This window comes from Salmo salar, chromosome 10, assembly GCF_965601325.2.
Source record: "Salmo salar chromosome 10, fSalSal1, whole genome shotgun sequence".
Lineage (NCBI taxonomy): Eukaryota > Metazoa > Chordata > Actinopteri > Salmoniformes > Salmonidae > Salmo > Salmo salar.
The window spans coordinates 54,685,001-54,704,989 of NC_138300.1; the positions used below are offsets into that span (position 1 = coordinate 54,685,001).

Sequence of the window (19,989 nt, forward strand, 5' to 3'; positions counted from 1 at the left end):
AAACCAATCAAAAGGTTTTATTCGGCTCGCCCAGTTGCCCCCCCCCCCCGCCTTCTAGCTCTGACTCTACTCATAGGTACGTTATTGAGGAAAAATATACTCTCTATACCTGTAGCCAGGAAAAATATACTCTCTATACCTGTAGCCAGGAAAAATATACTCTCTATACCTGTAGCCAGGAAAAATATACTCTCTATACCTGTAGCCAGGAAAAATATACTCTCTATACCTGTAGCCAGGAAAAATATACTCTCTATACCTGTAGCCAGGAAAAATATACTCTCTATACCTGTAGCCAGGAAAAATATACTCTCTATACCTGTAGCCAGGAAAAATATACTCTCTATACCTGTAGCCAGGAAAAATATACTCTCTATACCTGTAGCCAGGAAAAATATACTCTCTATACCTGTTGCCAGGAAAAATATACTCTCTATACCTGTAGCCAGGAAAAATATACTCTCTATACCTGTAGCCAGGAAAAATATACTCTCTATACCTGTAGCCAGGAAAAATATACTCTCTATACCTGTAGCCAGGAAAAATATACTCTCTATACCTGTAGCCAGGAAAAATATACTCTCTATACCTGTAGCCAGGAAAAATATACTCTCTATACCTGTAGCCAGGAAAAATATACTCTCTATACCTGTAGCCAGGAAAAATATACTCTCTATACCTGTAGCCAGGAAAAATATACTCTCTATACCTGTAGCCAGGAAAAATATACTCTCTATACCAGTAGCCAGGTAGCAGGTAGGTAGCCTAGTGGTTAGAGCTTTGGGACAGTAACTAAAAGGTTGCTGGATCGAATCCTCTGACAAGGTAACAATGTAAAAATCTGTTGTTCTGCCTCTGAACAAGTCATTCAACCCACTGTTCCCTGGTAAGCCGTCATTGAAAATAAGAATTTGTTCTTAACTGGCTTGCCTAATTAAATAGAGGAAAAATAAAAAATAAAAACTATCTTAAAATGAATGCATTAACTGTAAGTCACTCTGGATAAGAGTGTCTGCTAAATGACTAAAATATAAATGTAAAATGTATGTGTTACTGTTCACTTAGCTGATTATTGCATCCAAAATATTGGCTCATCGAGGGCTATGAGATGCCGATCTGCAAGCTCTCGCTGAAAAGTGCCCATTGTCAAAAACTTGAGTGTGAATAGCACTTGGATCTGAATGAGAATGGCATGTGTTTGCCTTTTTAAAAGTAGGTCTTAAATCCTCGCAAAAATCCTATAAGATTGGTTTTTGGAAACTATACTTGTTGAGCCAATCTGTACTTTCTGCAGAAAAAGTCCCACCTGTCTGTAAAATCTACCTCTCTGCAGCGTGTGGCAAATCTCCAAACGGATCAAGTTTAACCATCTCTCATTCCATTTCCCATCATATCATTTTTTTAATAGTGTTTACACAATGGTTTCACTTTCACCTCTAATTTAACAAATGACTGTACTCAATATGGATTAGTATCGTAACAAATGCAATGTGTTGAAATTATTAAAGCATGTCAATCAAGAAATCCCTATGCTTGACAAGCAGTTCCCTTTTCCACCACTTGGCACTGTGCCTATGCATGGTCGTGGCTGTGCGTACATTTACTCACGCTCTCAAACGTTCCTATTGATGAATCTCACAATTTGTGTGGAAATAATCCAGCGCATGGTTTACGCATAGATTGTGCCTATGCATGATTGATAAATTGGCCCCTGGTGCTTTTACAGTCTTTTTTTTTTTCTTGCTTAGAAAACTTGGGGGGCCAAATAAACCACCCGTGGGCCAAATCCGGGCCGTAGGCCGCCAGTTGGGGAACCATGCCATAGGTGCTGTCTTGGTAAAATGAGTGCACATACCAAAGACATTAAGGGTTGGCAGACAGCTTGTGTTGGTCCCCTCATGGGCTACTTAGAATAAGCTTGACCGTTTCCCCGGCAACCCCACAGCAACACCAATAGGTCTCAGCAATGCAGGGCTTTGGGGTGTTGCTGTTTACACCACTGTTTCCACTGTGACATTTTAACCTCTGTGTCTGAGTGTCTTTTTGTTTTTTGTGTGAAAACATGATTCTTGGAGGTCATACTTGGGGTCATGTTGTTGGTTCGTAACAGTAAACAACATGTTCAATTCAGGGCTACTTCTTGTTCCAACACGAACATACTGTGTAGGTAAATATCAATAGGATATACCCAGTAAGCAAAATTACGTTGAAAATACATATTCTCCAGATGTTTTAATTAGGTTCATTTTCAGTTCTGAATTAAAGTTGAAAATAAGTATTTTCAGAATTTTGAAAATAAGTATTTTCCGGACATTGAAATTTTGTATTTTCCGGACACTGAAAATACATTATGTATGGACAATTAAAAAACATATTTTACGGACATGGAAAATACAGTACCAATCAAAATTCTTCAAAGTAGCCATCCTTTGTCTTGATGAAAGCTTTGTACACGCTTGGCATTCTCTCAACCAGCTTCACCTGGAAGGCTTTTCCAACAGTCTTGAAGGAGTTCCCACATATGCTGAGCACTTGTTTGCTGCTTTTCCTTCACTCTGCGGTCCAACTCATCCCAAACCATCCCGACCATTGAGGTCAGGTGATTGTGGAGGCCAGGTCATCTGATGCAGCACAACTGTCTTGGTGTGTTTGGACCATGATAGTTTGTTGGTGATGTGGACACCAAGGAACTTGAAACTCTCGACCCGTCACTTGAAACTCCATCACTCTCCTTCTTGGTCAAATAGCCCTTACACAGCTTGGAGGTGTGTTGGGTCATTGTCCTGTTGAAAAAAAAATGATAGTCCCACTAAGCACAAACCAGATGTGACGGCGTATCGCTGCGGTAGCCATTCTGGTTAAGTGTGCCTTGAACTCTAAATAAATCACAGATAGTGTCACTTGCAAAGCACCCCCACACCATCACACCTCCACCTCCATGCTTCACAGTGGGAACCTCACATTCAGAGATCACCTACTCTGCGTTTCAAAGACACGGCCGTTGGAACCAAAAATCTCAAATGTGGACTCAGCAGACCAAAGGACAGATTTCCTACCGGTCTAATGTCCATTGCTCGTGTTTCTTGGCCCAAGCAAGTCTCTTCTTCTTATTAGTGTCCTTTAGTAGTGGTTTCTTTGCAGCAATTTGACCATGAAGGCCTGATTCACGCAGTCTCCGCTGAACAGTTGATGTTGAGATGTGTCTTTTATTTGAACTCTGTGAAGCTTTTATTTGGGCTGTAATTTCTGAGGCGGGTAACTTTAATGAACTTATACTCTGCAGCAGAGGTAATTCTGGGTCTTCCTTTCCTGTGGTGGTCCTCATGAGAGCCAGTTTCATCATAGCGCTTGATGGTTTTTGCAACTGCACTTGAAGAAACTTTCAAAGTTCTTGACATTTTCCAGATTGACTGACCTTCATGTCTTAAAGTAAGGATGGACTGTTGTTTCTCTTTGCTTATTTGAGCTGTTCTTGCCATAATACGGACTTGGTCTTTTACCAAATAGGGCTATCTTCAGTATACCACCCCTACCTTGTCACAACACAACTGATTGGTTCAAACGCATTAAGAAGGAAAGAAATTCCACCAATTAACTCTTAACAAGGCACACCTGTTAATTGAAATGCATTCCAGGTGACTACCTCATGAAGCTGGTTGAGAGAATGCCAAGAGTGTGCAAAGGTGTCATCAAGGCAAAGGGTGACTACTTTGAAGAATCTCAAATGTAAAATATATTTTGATTTGTTTAACACTTTTTTGGTTACTACATGATTCCATATGTGTTATTTCATAGTTTTTATGTCTTCACTATTATTCTACAATGTAGAAAATAGTCTAAATAAAGAAAAACCCTGTAATGAGTAGGTGTGTCCAAACTTTTGACTGGTACTGTACTTGTTATTTTGGTCATAGTTTTTTTGGGGCCAAATTTCAACTGTATATACATTCACTTATGTCTACATGTCAATGAAGAAAGCGTTATATCACATTCAATATTGTGAAATCCACTTAAAATAAGAAAATGGAGCTAACTGAAGATATTCACATGCACTTGTTAGTTTGTTCATCTATTTCTGGTTCAGATTTGGTCCGTACGCCTTGTCCTTGATTTCAACATCCACAGATGTTGTTTTTTGGTCCGGTTCGGAATGGTCTTATTTATGGTACTGAATAGTCGGTAACATAACCCTATCATTATATAAATCTATGACAAAAGTATTGACCTTTCTTTAGGCCTAACATTGATTTTCAGATCATTCCTTTTTTATGAACGATGCATACATAGCATCCACTTCCCTAGCAAAGAGACAAAGACACAGCATCCACTTCCCTAGCAAAGAGACAAAAACACAGCATCCACTTCCCTAGCAAAGAGACAAAAACATAGCATCCACTGCCCTAGCAAAGAGACAAAAACATAGCATCCACTTCCCTAGCAAAGAGACAAAAACATAGCATCCACTTCCCTAGCAAAGAGACAAAAACACAGCATCCACTTCCCTAGCAAAGAGACAAAAACACAGCATCCACTTCCCTAGCAAAGAGACAAAAACATAGCATCCACTTCCCTAGCAAAGAGACAAAAACATAGCATCCACTTCCCTAGCAAAGAGACAAAAAACGAGTCATCCTCTCAAGTTTCCATGGAGACGCCACTGGTGTGACCCTTGGTTCTATCAAGTCAGAAAACAACCCCCAGATCCAAACTGATGACGCACCATCCTGGTTGACAGACCCAAACTGCTGTGGCTGCCAGAAAGCGGAATAATACGTCTGCTGATTCGGGTCTGGCTCTTCTTTAGTTCCTCTCAGGTTAAGCAGATTTAGGGATAATTCCGCAGATAATTCCCGGGACCGGCAGTCCCAGCCTCTCACTTCGGGATTCCTGATTCCCCCCCCCCGGCTGGAGCCATGGCATGTGGAGCGCCTTTCTACCGCTTCCCGGGAGCGCGGCCTCGGACACGGCAGCCAGAGCCGTAACAGTAACAGTCTCCGAGGCTGAGCCCCCAGTGCTGGTTGCCAGGCGCTAAGATGGACACTCGCCACTCTGGGGGTATTTGTCTGAGTGTCTGAGGGAGAGCAGAGGGAGAGGGGGAGAAGGAGGGGGTATGAAAGCTGGCAGTCTTGATTGACTGAACGACTCAGCAACATTCCAGTAACCTCTGAGAGCTCGTCTAGAGAAGTTGTGTCTGGGAAGCGTGGTGTGTTGAACTATTATTTGGGGTGGAGGAGCTGTCACTCAAGCAGTGCACCAGAGCAGTAGAGACGTAAAAAGTGCTCAATACAAAAGTCATTAGTAGCAATGCTCGTTGAAAGTCAAACCTAGATTATGTTTAAACCTAGAAACCTAGATTGTTTAAACTTGTTTAGGTTTAAACGCTCTCTCTCTCTCTCTCTCTCTCTCTCTCTCTCTCTCTCTCTCTCTCTCTCTCTCTCTCTCCCCAGTCTGTTTGCAGTGAGGTGTGGTGGCTGTGCAGAGGCCATCTCCCCTGCAGAGCTGGTGATGCATGCTGGAGCTGCAGTGTTCCACCTGGCCTGTTTTAACTGCAGTCTCTGTTCCTGTCTTCTGCGGACTGGAGACTGCTGTGTCCTCAGGGAAGGACGGTTGCTCTGTGCTAGAGACTACAACCAGGAAGTGGACAGACCCACCTCATCAGACTCAGGTACACGTTCTGTGTGTGTTTGTGTTTGTGTGTGTATGTGTGTGTGTGTGTGTGTGTGTGTGTGTGTGTGTGTGTGTGTGTGTGTGTGTGTGTGTGTGTGTGTGTGTGTGTGTGTGTGTGTGTGTGTGTGTGTGTGTGTGTGTGTGTGTGTGTGTGTGTGTGTATGTGTCTATAAACTTCAGAATGGTTATATATGGATTTTTTCCCTTTGTCCTGTCTTGGCAGGTGAAAGTGATGATGAGGAGGAGGAGGAGGAGGAGGAGGAGAAAGGGGATGAGGGCAGTGTGAAGGCTTCAGGCAGACGTGGCGGCGGAGCAGACGACCCTGAACACAAACGACCCAAACGTCCACGCACCATTCTGACCACCCACCAGAGACGGGCCTTCAAAGCATCCTTCGAAGTCTCCTCCAAGCCCTGCCGGAAGGTAGGGCCTAGGTGTACACCACACCATGAAGGGCTCCTAAAAAGAATGTAGAAAAGCTGGGGTTGTAGTTTGCACTTTGAAGGGTCCTCACTCAGAATACTCTCCAACAGCGGATTATTGTCTTCATCACAAGGGTCTGAGGTTTGATAGCTATAGTTAATACGCTGTACTGATATGAGTCATCATGGAAGTGTCCTTATATTAGGGTATGTAGATTACAAGGGTCATATCACGTTTACTTCCTCTCTCTCCTTCCTTCTGTCCTTCCCTTTCTCTGTCCCTCCCCTCTTCTCTCCCTCTGTCCCTCTCCTCTTCTTTCCCTATGTCCCTCTTCTCTCCCTCTGTCCCTCTCCTCTTCTCTCCCTCTGTCCCTCTTCTCTCCCTCTGTCCCTCTCCTCTTCTCTCCCTCTGTCCCTCTTCTCTCCCTCTGTCCCTCTCCTCTTCTTTCCCTATGTCCCTCTTCTCTCCCTCTGTCCCTCTCCTCTTCTCTCCCTCTGTCCCTCTTCTCTCCCTCTGTCCCTCTCCTCTTCTCTCCCTCTGTCCCTCTTCTCTCCCTCTGTCCCTCTCCTCTTCTCTCCCTCTGTCCCTCTTCTCTCCCTCTGTCCCTCTCCTCTTCTCTCCCTCTGTCCCTCTTCTCTCCCTCTGTCCCTCTTCTCTCCCTCTGTCCCTCTTCTCTCCCTCTGTCCCTCTTCTCTCCCTCTGTCCCTCTCCTCTTCTCTCCCTCTGTCCCTCTTCTCTCCCTCTGTCCCTCTCCTCTCCCTCTGTCCCTCTTCTCTCCCTCTGTCCCTCTCCTCTTCTCTCCCTCTGTCCCTCTCCTCTCCCTCTGTCCCTCTTCTCTCCCTCTGTCCCTCTCCTCTTCTCTCCCTCTGTCCCTCTCCTCTTCTCTCCCTCTGTCCCTCTTCTCTCCCTCTGTCCCTCTCCTCTTCTCTCCCTCTGTCCCTCTTCTCTCCCTCTGTCCCTCTTCTCTCCCTCTGTCCCTCTTCTCTCCCTCTGTCCCTCTCCTCTTCTCTCCCTCTGTCCCTCTTCTCTCCCTCTGTCCCTCTCCTCTCCCTCTGTCCCTCTTCTCTCCCTCTGTCCCTCTCCTCTTCTCTCCCTCTGTCCCTCTCCTCTCCCTCTGTCCCTCTTCTCTCCCTCTGTCCCTCTCCTCTTCTCTCCCTCTGTCCCTCTCCTCTTCTCTCCCTCTGTCCCTCTTCTCTCCCTCTGTCCCTCTCCTCTCCTCTCCCTCTGTCCCTCTTCTCTCCCTCTGTCCCTCTCCTCTTCTCTCCCTCTGTCCCTCTTCTCTCCCTCTGTCCCTCTCCTCTTCTCTCCCTCTGTCCCTCTCCTCTTCTCTCCCTCTGTCCCGCTCCTCTTCTCTCCCTCTGTCCCTCTCCTCTTCTCTCCCTCTGTCACCCCCCTCTTCTCTCCCTCTGTCCCTCTCCTCTTCTCTCCTTCTCTCCTTCTCTCCCTCTGTCCCTCTCCTCTTCTCTCCTTCTCTCCTTCTCTCCCTCTGTCCCTATCCTCTTCTCTCGCTCTGTCTCTCCCTTCTTCTCTCTGTCCCTATTCTCTCCCTCTGTCCCTCTCCTCTTCTCTCCCTCTGTCCCTCTCCTCTTCTCTCACTCTGTCCCTCTCCTCTTCTATCCCTCTGTCCCTCTCCTCTTCTCTCACTCTGTCCCTCTCCTCTTCTATCCTTCTGTCCCTCTCCTCTTCTCTCACTCTGCCCCCCCCTCTTCTCTCCCTCTGTCCCCCCTCTTCACCTCTTCTTCTCTCGCACTGTCCCTCCCTTCTTTTCTCTGTCCCTCGCCTCTCCCTCTGTCCCTCTTCTCTCTCTCTGTCCCTCTCCTCTCATCTCCCTCTGTCCCTCTTCTCTCATCTCCCTCTGTCCTTCTCCTCTTCTCTCCTTCTGTCCCTCTTCTCTCCCTCTGTCCCTCTCATCTTCTCTCCCTCTGTCCCTCTCATCTTCTCTCCCTCTGTCCCTCTTCTCTCCCTCTGTCCCTCTTCTCTCTCTCTGCCCCTCTACTCTTCTCTCCCTCTGTCCCTCTCATCTTCTCTCCCTCTGTCCCTCTCATCTTCTCTCCCTCTGTCCCTCTTCTCTCCCTCTGTCCCTCTTCTCTCCCTCTGTCCCTCTTCTCTCCCTCTGTCCCTCTTCTCTCCCTCTGTCCCTCTTCTCTCTCTCTGCCCCTCTACTCTTCTCTCCCTCTGTCCCTCTCATCTTCTCTCCCTCTGTCCCTCTTCTCTCCCTCTTCTCTCTCTCTGCCCCTCTACTCTTCTCTCCCTCTGTCCCTCTCATCTTCTCTCCCTCTGTCCCTCTGTCCCTCTCTTCTCTCCCTCTGTCCCTCTCATATTCTCTCTCTCTGTCCCTACCCCTCCCTTCCCTCTGTCCTTCCCTTCCTCTCCAAGGTAAGAGAGACCTTGGCAGCGGAGACCGGTCTGAGCGTGAGAGTCGTGCAGGTCTGGTTCCAAAACCAAAGAGCCAAGGTACAGTAATGTGATGCTGCCTGCACCCCCACCCCTCAACACTCTTTCTACCTCCCAGATACTTTCATGTGTACCATTAATAACGGAACTCTTTCGGCAGTGTGCTGTGCTGCCAACCTGGAAATCACTCCTGTTATCTCTCTATTCAGGAAACTGATGACATCTCACTCATAGATCCTTCCAGATAAGGGCTGTATTTCCTTCCAGCGGGCAGCGTGTGTGGTTTTCTCTCCATGAAATATGCTATTTTCTTTCCCTCCACTATTAATACGTTTCAACTGAGTGAACATGTTCCTATGAAGACCAGGTTTGAGAGAGAGGCTGTGGAGTGAGATGTAACTGTAGATGTAATGAAATGATATCTGTTTATATTGTAGATGTAACTGTAGTTGTAATTAAATTATATCTGTTTATATTGTAGATGTAACTGTAGATGTAATGAAATGATATCTGTTTATATTGTAGATGTAACTGTAGTTGTAATTAAATTATATCTGTTTATATTGTAGATGTAACTGTAGATGTAATGAAATGATATCTGTTTATATTGTAAATGTAACTGTATATGTAATTAAATTATATTTCTGTTTATATTGTAGATGTAACTGTATATGTAATTAAATTATATTTCTGTTGATATTGTAAATGTAACTGTAGATGTAATGAAATTATATCTGTTTATATTGTAGATGTAACTGTATATGTAATTAAATTATATTTCTGTTGATATTGTAAATGTAACTGTATATGTAATTAAATTATATTTCTGTTTATATTGTAGATGTAACCGTAGATGTAATGAAATTATATATCTGTTTATATTGTAAATGTAACTGTAGATGTAATGAAATTATATCTGTTTATATTGTAAATGTAACTGTATATGTAATTAAATTATATTTCTGTTGATATTGTAAATGTAACTGTATATGTAATTAAATTATATCTGTTTATATTGTAGATTTAACTGTAAATATGTAATTAAATTATATTTATGTTTATATTGTGGATTTAACTGTAAATATGTAATTAAATTATATTTATGTTTATATTGTGGATTTAACTGTAAATATGTAATTAAATTATATTTATGTTTATATTGTAGATTTAACTGTAAATATGTAATTAAATTATATTTATGTTTATATTGTAAATATAACTGTATATGTAATTAAATTATATATCTGTTTATATTGTAAATGTAACTGTATATGTAATTAAATTATATTTCTGTTGATATTGTAGATGGAACTGTATATGTAATGAAATTATATTTATGTTTATATTGTAGGTTTAACTGTAAATATGTAATGAAATTATATTTATGTTTATATTGTGGATTTAACTGTAAATATGTAATTAAATTATATCGATGTTTATATTGTGGATTTAACTGTAAATATGTAATTAAATTATATTTATGTTTATATTGTGGATTTAACTGTAAATATGTAATTAAATTATATTTCTGTTTATATTGTGGATTTAACTGTAAATATGTAATTAAATTATATTTCTGTTTATATTGTAGATGTAACTGTAAATATGTAATTAAATTATATTTCTGTTGATATTGTAGATGTAACTGTATATGTAATTAAATTATATTTATGTTTATATTGTGGATTTAACTGTAAATATGTAATTAAATTATATATCTGTTTATATTGTAGATGTAACTGTATATGTAATTAAATTATATTTCTGTTGATATTGTAAATGTAACTGTATATGTAATTAAATTATATTTATGTTTATATTGTAGATGTAACTGTATATGTAATTAAATTATATATCTGTTTATATTGTAGATGTAACTGTATATGTAATTACATTTTATTTTTGTTTATATTGTAGATGTAACTGTATATGTAATTAAATTATATTTCTGTTTATATTGTAACTGTATATGTAATTAAATTATATATCTGTTTATATTGTAGATGTAACTGTATATGTAATTCAATTATATTTCTGTTGATTTTGTAGATGTAACTGAATATGTAATTAAATTATATTTATGTTTATATTGTAGATGTAACTGTATATGTAATTCAATTATATTTCTGTTTATATTGTAACTGTATATGTAATTAAATTATATATCTGTTGATATTGTAGATGTAACTGTATATGTAATTAAATTATATCTGTTTATATTGTAGAAGTAACTGTATATGTAATTAAATTATATTTCTGTTTATATTGTAACTGTATATGTAATTCAATTATATATCTGTTGATATTGTAGATGTAACTGTAGATGTAATTAAATTATATCTGTTTATATTGTAGAAGTAACTGTATATGTAATTAAATTATATTTCTGTTTATATTGTGGATTTAACTGTATATGTAATTAAATTATATTTCTGTTTATATTGTAGATGTAACTGTATATGTAATTAAATTATATCTGTTTATATTGTAGAAGTAACTGTATATGTAATTAAATTATATTTCTGTTTATATTGTGGATTTAACTGTATATGTAATTAAATTATATCTGTTTATATTGTAGATGTAACTGTATATGTAATTAAATTATATCTGTTTATATTGTAGATGTAACTGTATATGTAATTAAATTATATCTGTTTATATTGTAGATGTAACTGTATATGTAATTAAATTCTATCTGTTTATATTGTAGATGTAACTGTATATGTAATTAAATTCTATCTGTTTATATTGTAGATGAAGAAACTGGCAAGAAGGCAGCAACAGCAGCAGCAACAAGAGCAGCATGAACAGCCAGCACATCACACTGGTAGGCTACTGTACTGTACCACCCACTAGGCACAGACCTCAATTCAACTTCTGTTCCACGTTGGTTCCACGTAATAGGGTCATGTTACACACACACACACCACACACACACACACACACACACACACACACACACACACACACACACACACACACACACACACACACACACACACACACCAACACACACACACACACCAACACACACAGGGTAAGCTTATCTAGTATGCGTAATTGTTATATTGTTGATTTGTTGAGATTGACCTATCCTGTGATTCCTGTGATTCCTGTGATTCATGTGCTCCACAGCGCCCTCCTGTGGTAGTCTGACCTCTGACCTGAACCCTCTGAGTTTGTACCACCACCCCCAGCACCACCACCCCAGCACCACCACCCCAGCCTCCAGCAGATGCAGGCCCTGGCCCAGGCCACCTCCTTGGGGGTGCAGGAATATGACATGGAACCCTTTAGACAGGGACTCACCCCTCCACAGATGCCCGGGGACCACATGCACCCCTACGGTAAATACAAGCAATACTCCTCTACTATAGTACAGTGAAAACTGTAGAACTTACATGTCAAAACAACACACACTATGATGGCCCCTCCATTCTCTCTATACTCTCTCTCTCTCTCTCTCTCTCTCTCTCTCTCTCTCTCTCTCTCTCTCTCTCTCTCTCTCTCTCTCTCTCTATATATATATATATATATATATATATATATATATATATATACCCCTCCTCTCTCTCTCTCTCTCTCTCTCTCTATACCCCTCCTCTCTCTCTCTCTCTCTCTCAATAAAAATTAACAGTAAACATTACACTCACAAAAATTCCAAAATAATAAAGACATTTCAAATGTCATATTATGTGCAAATAGTTAAAGTACAAAAGGGCAGATAAATAAACATAAACATGGGTTGTATTTACAATGATGTTTGTTCTTCACTGGTTGCCCTTTTCTTGTGTCAGCAGGGCACAAATCTTGCTGCTGTGATGGCACACGGTGGTATTTCACCAAATAGATAAGGGAGTTGATCAAAATGTGGTTTGTTTTTAATTATTTGTGGTTGTGTGTAATCTGAGGGAAATATGTCTCTAATATGGTCATACATTTGGCAGGAGGTTAGGAAGTGCAGTTCAGCTTCTACCTCATTATGTGGGCAGTGTGCACATAGCCTGTCTTCTCTTGAGAGCCAGGTCTGCCTACGGCGGCCTTTCTCAATAGCAAGGCTATGCTCACTGAGTCTGTACATAGTCAAAGCTTTCCTTAAGTTTGGGTCAGTCAGTGTACTCTCTGTTTAGAGCCAAATAGCATTCTAGTTTGCTCTGTTTTTTGGGAGTTTATTCTTTCCAATGTGTCAAGTAATTATCTTTTTGTTTTCTCATGATTTGGTTGGGTCTAATTGTGTTGCTGTCCTGGGGCTCTGTGGGGTCTGTTTGTGTTTGTGATCTGAGACCCCCAGGACCAGCTTGTTTAGGGGACTCTTCTCCAGGTTCATCTCTCTGTAGGTGATGACTCTGTGGGGTGTGTTTGTGATCTGAGCCCTAGGACCAGCTTGTTTAGGGGACTCTTCTCCAGGTTCATCTCTCTGTAGGTGATGACTCTGTGGGGTGTGTTTGTGATCTGAGCCCTAGGACCAGCTTGTTTAGGGGACTCTTCTCCAGGTTCATCTCTCAAGGGAATCGCTTCCTTTTAGGTGGTTGTTGAATGTAACGGCTCTTTTCTGTATTTTGATAATTAGCGGGTTTCGGCCTGATTCTGCTCTGCATGCATTATTTGGTGTTTTACGTTGTACACAGAGGATATTTTTGCAGAATACTGCCTGCAGTCTCAATTTGGTGTTTGTCCAGTTTTGTGAATTCTTGGTTGGTGAGTGGACCCCAGACCTCACAAACATAAAGGGCAATGGGTTCTATAACTGATTCAAGTATTTTTTGCCAGATCCTTATTGGTATGTCGAATTTCTCTCTCTCTCTATACCCCTGTTCTCTCTCTCTCTCAATTCAATTCAATTCAAGGGCTTTATTGGCATGGGAAACATATGTTAACATTGCCAAAGCAAGTGAAGTAGATAATTAACAAAAGTATCTTTCTCCCCCCTCTCTCTCTCCCCCCTCTCTCCCGCTCTCTATACCCCCTCTCTCTATCGCTATACCCGCTATCTCTTTCTCCTCCCCCCTCTCTCTCACCCTCTCTCTCTCACCCTCTCTCTCCCACTCTCTCCCCTCTCTCTCTCAATCTTTCTATACCCCCCTCTCTATATCGCTGTACCCCCCCCCCCTCTCTCTCTCTCTCTCTCTCTCTCTCTCTCTCTCCCCCCTTTCTCTCAATCTCTCTCTCTCTATATCCTCTCTCTCAATCTCTCTCACTATCCCCTCTCTATACCCCTCTCTCTCTTTCTATACCCCCTCTCTCCCCCTCTCTCTCCCCCTTCTCTCTCTATACCCCCTCTCCCCTGTCTCTCTCTCTCCCCTCTATACCTCTCTCTCTTTCTCTATCGTCCTCTCTCTATACCCACCCTCTCTCTTTCTCTCTCTCGCTCTTGCTCTCTCTCTCTATACCCCTTCTCTCCCTCTCTCTCTCGCTCTCCCCCGTTCTGTATACCCCCTCTCTCTCTTCCTTCTCTCTCTCTCTCTCTCCCCCCTTTCTTGCTTCCTCTCTCTCTCCCCCTTCTCTCTCTATCCCCCTCTCTCTCTTTCCCCCACTCTCTCTCCCCTTTCCCCAATCTTTCCCTCTCTCTCTCCCCTTACTGTCTCTCTCTCTCTCTCTCTCTCTCTGTCTCTTCCCCTTCACTCTATCTCCCCTCTATCCCCTTTTTCTCTGTCTCATCCCCTTCACTCTATCTCCCCTCTCTATCCACTTTTCTTTCTCCCTCTCCCCCCCTCTCTCTCCCACCCCCTTCTCCACTCTCCCCTACTCCTCCCCCCCAGGCTGCAAGGACCTTTATGTGGAGATGGATGGGAACCCTCTCTGTAACCTAGGTGACGGAGACTGCCTGTCTTTGTGTGACTCATCCCTGGCCACGCCTATCGACCACCTTTACTCCATGCAAGATTCCTACTTCACCTGAGTCTGGAGGCTCAGATCCAGGAGAAGGGGGCTTCTCCCTCACACCCTCCGTCCAGACTCTCCCCTCCACGGGCACAGCGACCCCACACTGTACCACTGAGGACGGACTCAATTCCAAGTGGACCCTCTGTACAAGTGTGTGTTTTACGTGAAGTTCAGAAAATAATGTATTGTATAACTGTAAATAACTATCTTGGCTATTATTTGTATTTATTACATTTTGTGTGTGTGATCTACAGTATTTGTGCCCAAAACGAATAACCTTGGAATAAATGGATACAGTAATAACGTTTATTTCTCAGTTGTCATATAGGCCTACTATGACTGTATGAATACGCTGCTAACTGATCTATGGTAAAGAGAAGGTATAACAGACTGAGATATATAGCAGACTGAGTTATAGCAGACTGAGTTATAGCAGACTGAAGAATAGCAGACTGAGATATATAGCAGACTGAGTTATAGCAGACTGAGTTATAGCAGACTGAGGTATATAGCAGACTGAGGTATATAGCAGACTGAGTTATAGCAGACAGAGTTATAGCAGACTGAAGAATAGCAGACGGAGGTATATAGCAGACTGAGTTATAGCAGACTGAAGAATAGCAGACTGAGGTATATAGCAGACTGAGTTATAGCAGACTGAGTTATAGCAGACTGAGGTATATAGCAGACTGAGGTATATAGCAGACTGAGTTATAGCAGACTGAGTTATAGCAGACTGAAGTATATAGCGGACTGAGGTACATAGCAGACTGAGGTATATAGCAGACTGAGTTATAGCAGACTGAAGTATAGCAGACTGAATAATAGCAGACGGAGATATATAGCAGACTGAGTTATAGCAGACTGAGTTATAGCAGACTGAAGAATAGCAGACTGAGGTATATAGCATACAGGTAGGGCAGACTGAGTTATAGCAGACTTAGGTATAGCAGACTGAGGTATAACAGACTGAGTTATAGCAGACTGAGGTATAGCAGACTGAGGTATAGCAGACTGAGATATAGCAGACTGAGTTTTGGCAGACTGAGTTATAACAGACAGAGGTATAGCAGACTGAGTTATAACAGACAGAGGTATAGCAGACTGAGGTATAGCAGACTGAGGAATGGCAGACTGAAGTATAGCAGACTGAGGTATAGCAGACCGAGTTATAGCAGACTGAGTTATAGCAGACTGAGGTATAGCAGACTGAGGTATAGCAGACTGAGTTATAGCAGGCTGAGTTATAGCAAGCTGAGGTATAGCAGACTGAGTTATAGCAGACTGAGTTATAGCAGACTGAGTTATAGCAGACTGAGGTATATAGCAGACTGAGTTATAGCAGGCTGGGTTATAGCAGACTGGGGTATAGCAGACTGAAGTATAGCAGGTTGAGTTATAGCAGACTGAGGGATAGCAGACTGAGTTATAGCAGACTGAGTTATAGCAGACTGATTTATAGCAGACTGAGGGATAACAGACTGAGGTATAGCAGATTGAGGTATAGCAGACTGAAGTATAGCAGACTGAAGTATAGCAGACTGAGTTATAGCAGACTGAGGTATAGCTGACTGAGTTATAGCAGACTGAGTTATAGCAGACTGAGTTATAGCAGGCTGAGTTATAGCAGACTGAGTTATTGCAGGCTGAGTTATAGCAGACTGAGGTATAGCAGGCTGGGTTATAGCAGACTGAGGTATAGCAGGCTGAGGTATAGCAGACTGAAGTATAGCAGGTTGAGTTATAGCAGACTGAGGGATAGCAGACTGAGTTATAGCAGACTGAGTTATAGCAGACTGATTTATAGCAGACTGAGGGATAACAGACTGAGGTATAGCAGATTGAGGTATAGCAGACTGAAGTATAGCAGACTGAAGTATAGCAGACTGAGTTATAGCAGACTGAGGTATAGCTGACTGAGGTATAGCAGACTGAGTTATAGCAGGCTGAGTTATAGCAGACTGAGTTATTGTAGGCTGAGTTATTGCAGACTGAGTTATAGCAGACTGAGGTATAGCAGACTGAGATATAGCAAACGAAGGGTGAGTCCTGGGCCAGTCTGTCCACAGTGCTCATCTGTCCCATCTCTGTGAGCAGGCCACTGAGGCCATCTCCCTTCCTCTTTCTCCCACTGTCCCTCCTTCTGTCTCCCCCTGTCTACCTCTGTCTACCCATGTCTACCCCTATCTACCCATGTCTACCCCTGTCTACCCCAGTCTCCCCTATCTATCTCTGTCTACCCATGTCTACCCCTATCTACCTCTGTCTCCCCCTATCTACCCCTGTCTACCTCTGTCTACCTCTGTCTACCCATGTCTACCCCTATCTACCCCTGTCTACCTCTGTCTACCTCTGTCTACCCATGTCTACCCCAGTCTCCCCCTATCTACCTCTGTCTCCCCCTATCTACCCATGTCTACCTCTGTCTCCCCCTATCTATCCATGTCTACCCATGTCTATCCCTGTCTACCCCAGTCTCCCCCTATCTACCCATGTCTACCTCTGTCTCCCCCTATCTATCCCTGTCTACCCATGTCTACCCCTGTCTACCCATGTCTCCCCCTGTCTACCCCAGTCTCCCCCTATCTACCCATGTCTACCCCAGTCTCCCCCTATCTACCTCTGTCTACCCATGTCTACCCCTATCTATCCCTGTCTACCCATGTCTATCCCTGTCTACCCATGTTTACCCCTGTCTACCCATGTCTCCCCCTGTCTACCCATGTCTACCCCTGTCTACCCATGTCTCCCCCTGTCTACCCATGTCTATCCCTGTCTACCCATGTTTACCCCTGTCTACCCCAGTCTCCCCCTATCTACCTCTGTCTACCTCTGTCTACTCATGTCTACCTCTGTCTACCCATGTCTCCCCCTGTCTACCCGTCTCCCGTCTCCCATCTCCCTCCCTCTATCTGCCATCTCCCTCTCTCCGTCTCCCTCTGTCTCCCTCTGTCTACCTGTCTCTCTCTGTCTCCCGTCTCCCTTCCATCTCCCTCCCTCTATCTGCCATCTCCCTCTGTCTCCCTCTGTCTCCCCTGTCTACCTCTGTCTCCCATCTCCCTCCCTCTATCTGCCATCTCCCTCTGTCTCCCTCTGTCTCCCCTGTCTACCTCTGTCTCCCGTCTCCCTCCCTCTATCTGCCATCTCCCTCTGTCTCCACGTCTCCATCTGTCTCCCTCTGTCTACCTGTCTCTCTCTGTCTCCCGTCTCCCTTCCAACTCCCTCCCTCTATCTGCCATCTCCCTCTGTCTCCCTCTGTCTCCCCTGTCTACCTCTGTCTCCCATCTCCCTCCCTCTATCTGCCATCTCCCTCTGTCTCCCTCTGTCTCCCTCTGTCTCCCCTGTCTACCTCTGTCTCCCGTCTCCCTCCCTCTATCTGCCATCTCCCTCTGTCTCCCTCTGTCTCCCCTGTCTACCTCTGTCTCCCATCTCCCTCCCTCTATCTGCCATCTCCCTCTGTCTCCCTCTGTCTCCCTCTGTCTCCCCTGTCTACCTCTGTCTCCCATCTCCCTCCCTCTATCTGCCATCTCCCTCTGTCTCCCTCTGTCTCCCCTGTCTACCTCTGTCTCCCGTCTCCCTCCCTCTATCTGCCATCTCCCTCTGTCTCCCCGTCTCCATCTGTCTCCCTCTGTCTACCTGTCTCTCTCTGTCTCCCGTCTCCCTTCCAACTCCCTCCCTCTATCTGCCATCTCCCTCTGTCTCCCTCTGTCTCCCCTGTCTACCTCTGTCTCCCGTCTCCCTCCCTCTATCTGCCATCTCCCTCTGTCTCCCCGTCTCCCTCTGTCTCCCTCTGTCTACCTGTCTCTCTCTGTCTCCCGTCTCCCTCCCATCTCCCTCCCTCTATCTGCCATCTCCCTCTCTCTGTCTCCCTCCCTCTCCCCATCTCCCTCTGTCTCCCCAGTCTACCTCCCATCTCCCTCCATCTGTCTCCCATCTCCCTCTCTCTGTCTCCCTCTGTCTCCCCCGTCTACCTCTGTCTCCCATCTCCCTCTGTCTACCTGTCTCTCTCTGTCTCCCGTCTCTCTCCCTCTTTCTACCTCGGTCTCCCATCTCTCTCCCTCTGTTTCCCTGTCAGGTGGAAGATGAAGGGGGATGGATAATCAGACTGGGTTATGACAGCAGAATGAGTCAGATGCAGGTAAAGAATCACATCCTCCACCGCCTGTCTCACATTGGGCTCCCCTCTGTCAAATGGCCCTACCTGCATTTTTCTGCCTTCCTTCCTCCAGCAGGCCTAAAGGGAGACCACCCAGGTTCTGTGCCCAGCTGGAATGCACCGTTCCTGGGTAGGGGAGGCTATGTACCAGGGAGACGACAGAGGGGTTGAAAGCTGTGTCAGGGGAGAATGTGTGGTGTGCCACACAGATATGATGCATATTGTGTCTCCTTTACCCCGCCGTGAACCCTCTCTACACACCGTCCAGTCTCATGTTCTCCTGAAATCAGACCTCAGGCAGCAGAGAGTGCAAGTCAGGGCCGGTTCCAGGCATAAGCGGTCGCTAGGGGGCCCCGACCCCCCCCCCCCCCCCATTGAGGGCCTGTCCTCCAGAGGGCCCTCAATGATTTTGTTAGTCACTCTCACTCAGATATCATTAATATGGCATAAGTCATGGCAAAATGTGTAAAATTGCAGGAAATGAGCTTTAAAACTGCAAAGAAAAGCAATCTGTGCTCCATGGCAACATAAGTAGAATTGCATCAAATTTGTTATAAAATTCTACCAAAAAAATGGCAAAATGTGAACTGTAGAAAACTTGCTTTAAAACTGCAACATTTTCTCTACGTCCCATGACAAAATGTGTAGAATTGCAGGAAATTAACTTTAAAATGTACATCCACAAAAAAAAAGTGTGGTTTGGGCCTCAAAAAGTCGAGCAGGCCCTGGTGCAAGTCAATGGTCAGGAACAATCTAACGGTCTGTCACCAGTGGTATTCAACTGCCAACCAGTCCAGACCATACAGTAGAACAGGAGTGAGAACCTCCTGGTAGCTCTTCAGGAAATGGGGTTGGAGAACCCTGGAGTAGAACATGTGATCGAATGTGTGTGTGCGTTCGTGCTGCGCACTGGCTCGGTTGCCAGCAACATCCCGTGAGATGAGGAAAAATAATCAAATGGATATCATACGGTCACAGCGGGTAGCAATAACCTCATTATTATTCTGACGGTAGCCAAACGGCTTCCTGTCAGCGAATCGGTTATTTATTGCACCTCCCGTGCCAACCGTGGGGCACAAACCCTCTGTCTTTTAACCACTATAATTGGCTTCAAGCTGTTTCAGCGCGGAGACAGATGCGCTCGCTTTGTAGAAGAATCTCGAACTAACCATTTCTTAGTTCACCTTCAGCTAGAAGCAGACCATATGATATGGCCATTGTGGACCAAGTATACAATATGATGTCCAACAAAAGATGTATGTAGACACAACATTGGATCCAGTTTTGGGGAAGCTACTCTGAAAATATACTATACTTTACCGAGCACAGGAGGTTGGTGACACCTTAATTGGGGAGAACGGGCTTGTGGTAATAACTGAACCGGAATCAGTGGAATGGTATAAAACACATCAAACACATGGTTTATGGTAATAACTGAACCGGAATCAGTGGAATGGTATAAA

At 43.8% G+C, this 19,989-nt stretch overlaps 1 protein-coding gene across 1 annotated transcript in view; it reads left to right on the forward strand.

Moving 5' to 3' along the window:
• lmx1a (LIM homeobox transcription factor 1, alpha) overlaps positions 1 to 14,386 on the forward strand; it is a 28,294-nt gene extending 13,908 nt beyond the window's left edge. The window contains exons 3-8 of the mRNA XM_082956610.1: positions 5,448 to 5,665; positions 5,891 to 6,090; positions 8,467 to 8,544; positions 11,242 to 11,314; positions 11,649 to 11,834; positions 14,247 to 14,386. Of these exons, the coding sequence (XP_082812736.1) occupies positions 5,448 to 5,665; positions 5,891 to 6,090; positions 8,467 to 8,544; positions 11,242 to 11,314; positions 11,649 to 11,834; positions 14,247 to 14,386 (895 nt within the window). The remainder of the gene's footprint in view (positions 1 to 5,447; positions 5,666 to 5,890; positions 6,091 to 8,466; positions 8,545 to 11,241; positions 11,315 to 11,648; positions 11,835 to 14,246) is intronic.
• The last annotated feature ends 5,603 nt before the right edge of the window (positions 14,387 to 19,989 follow it).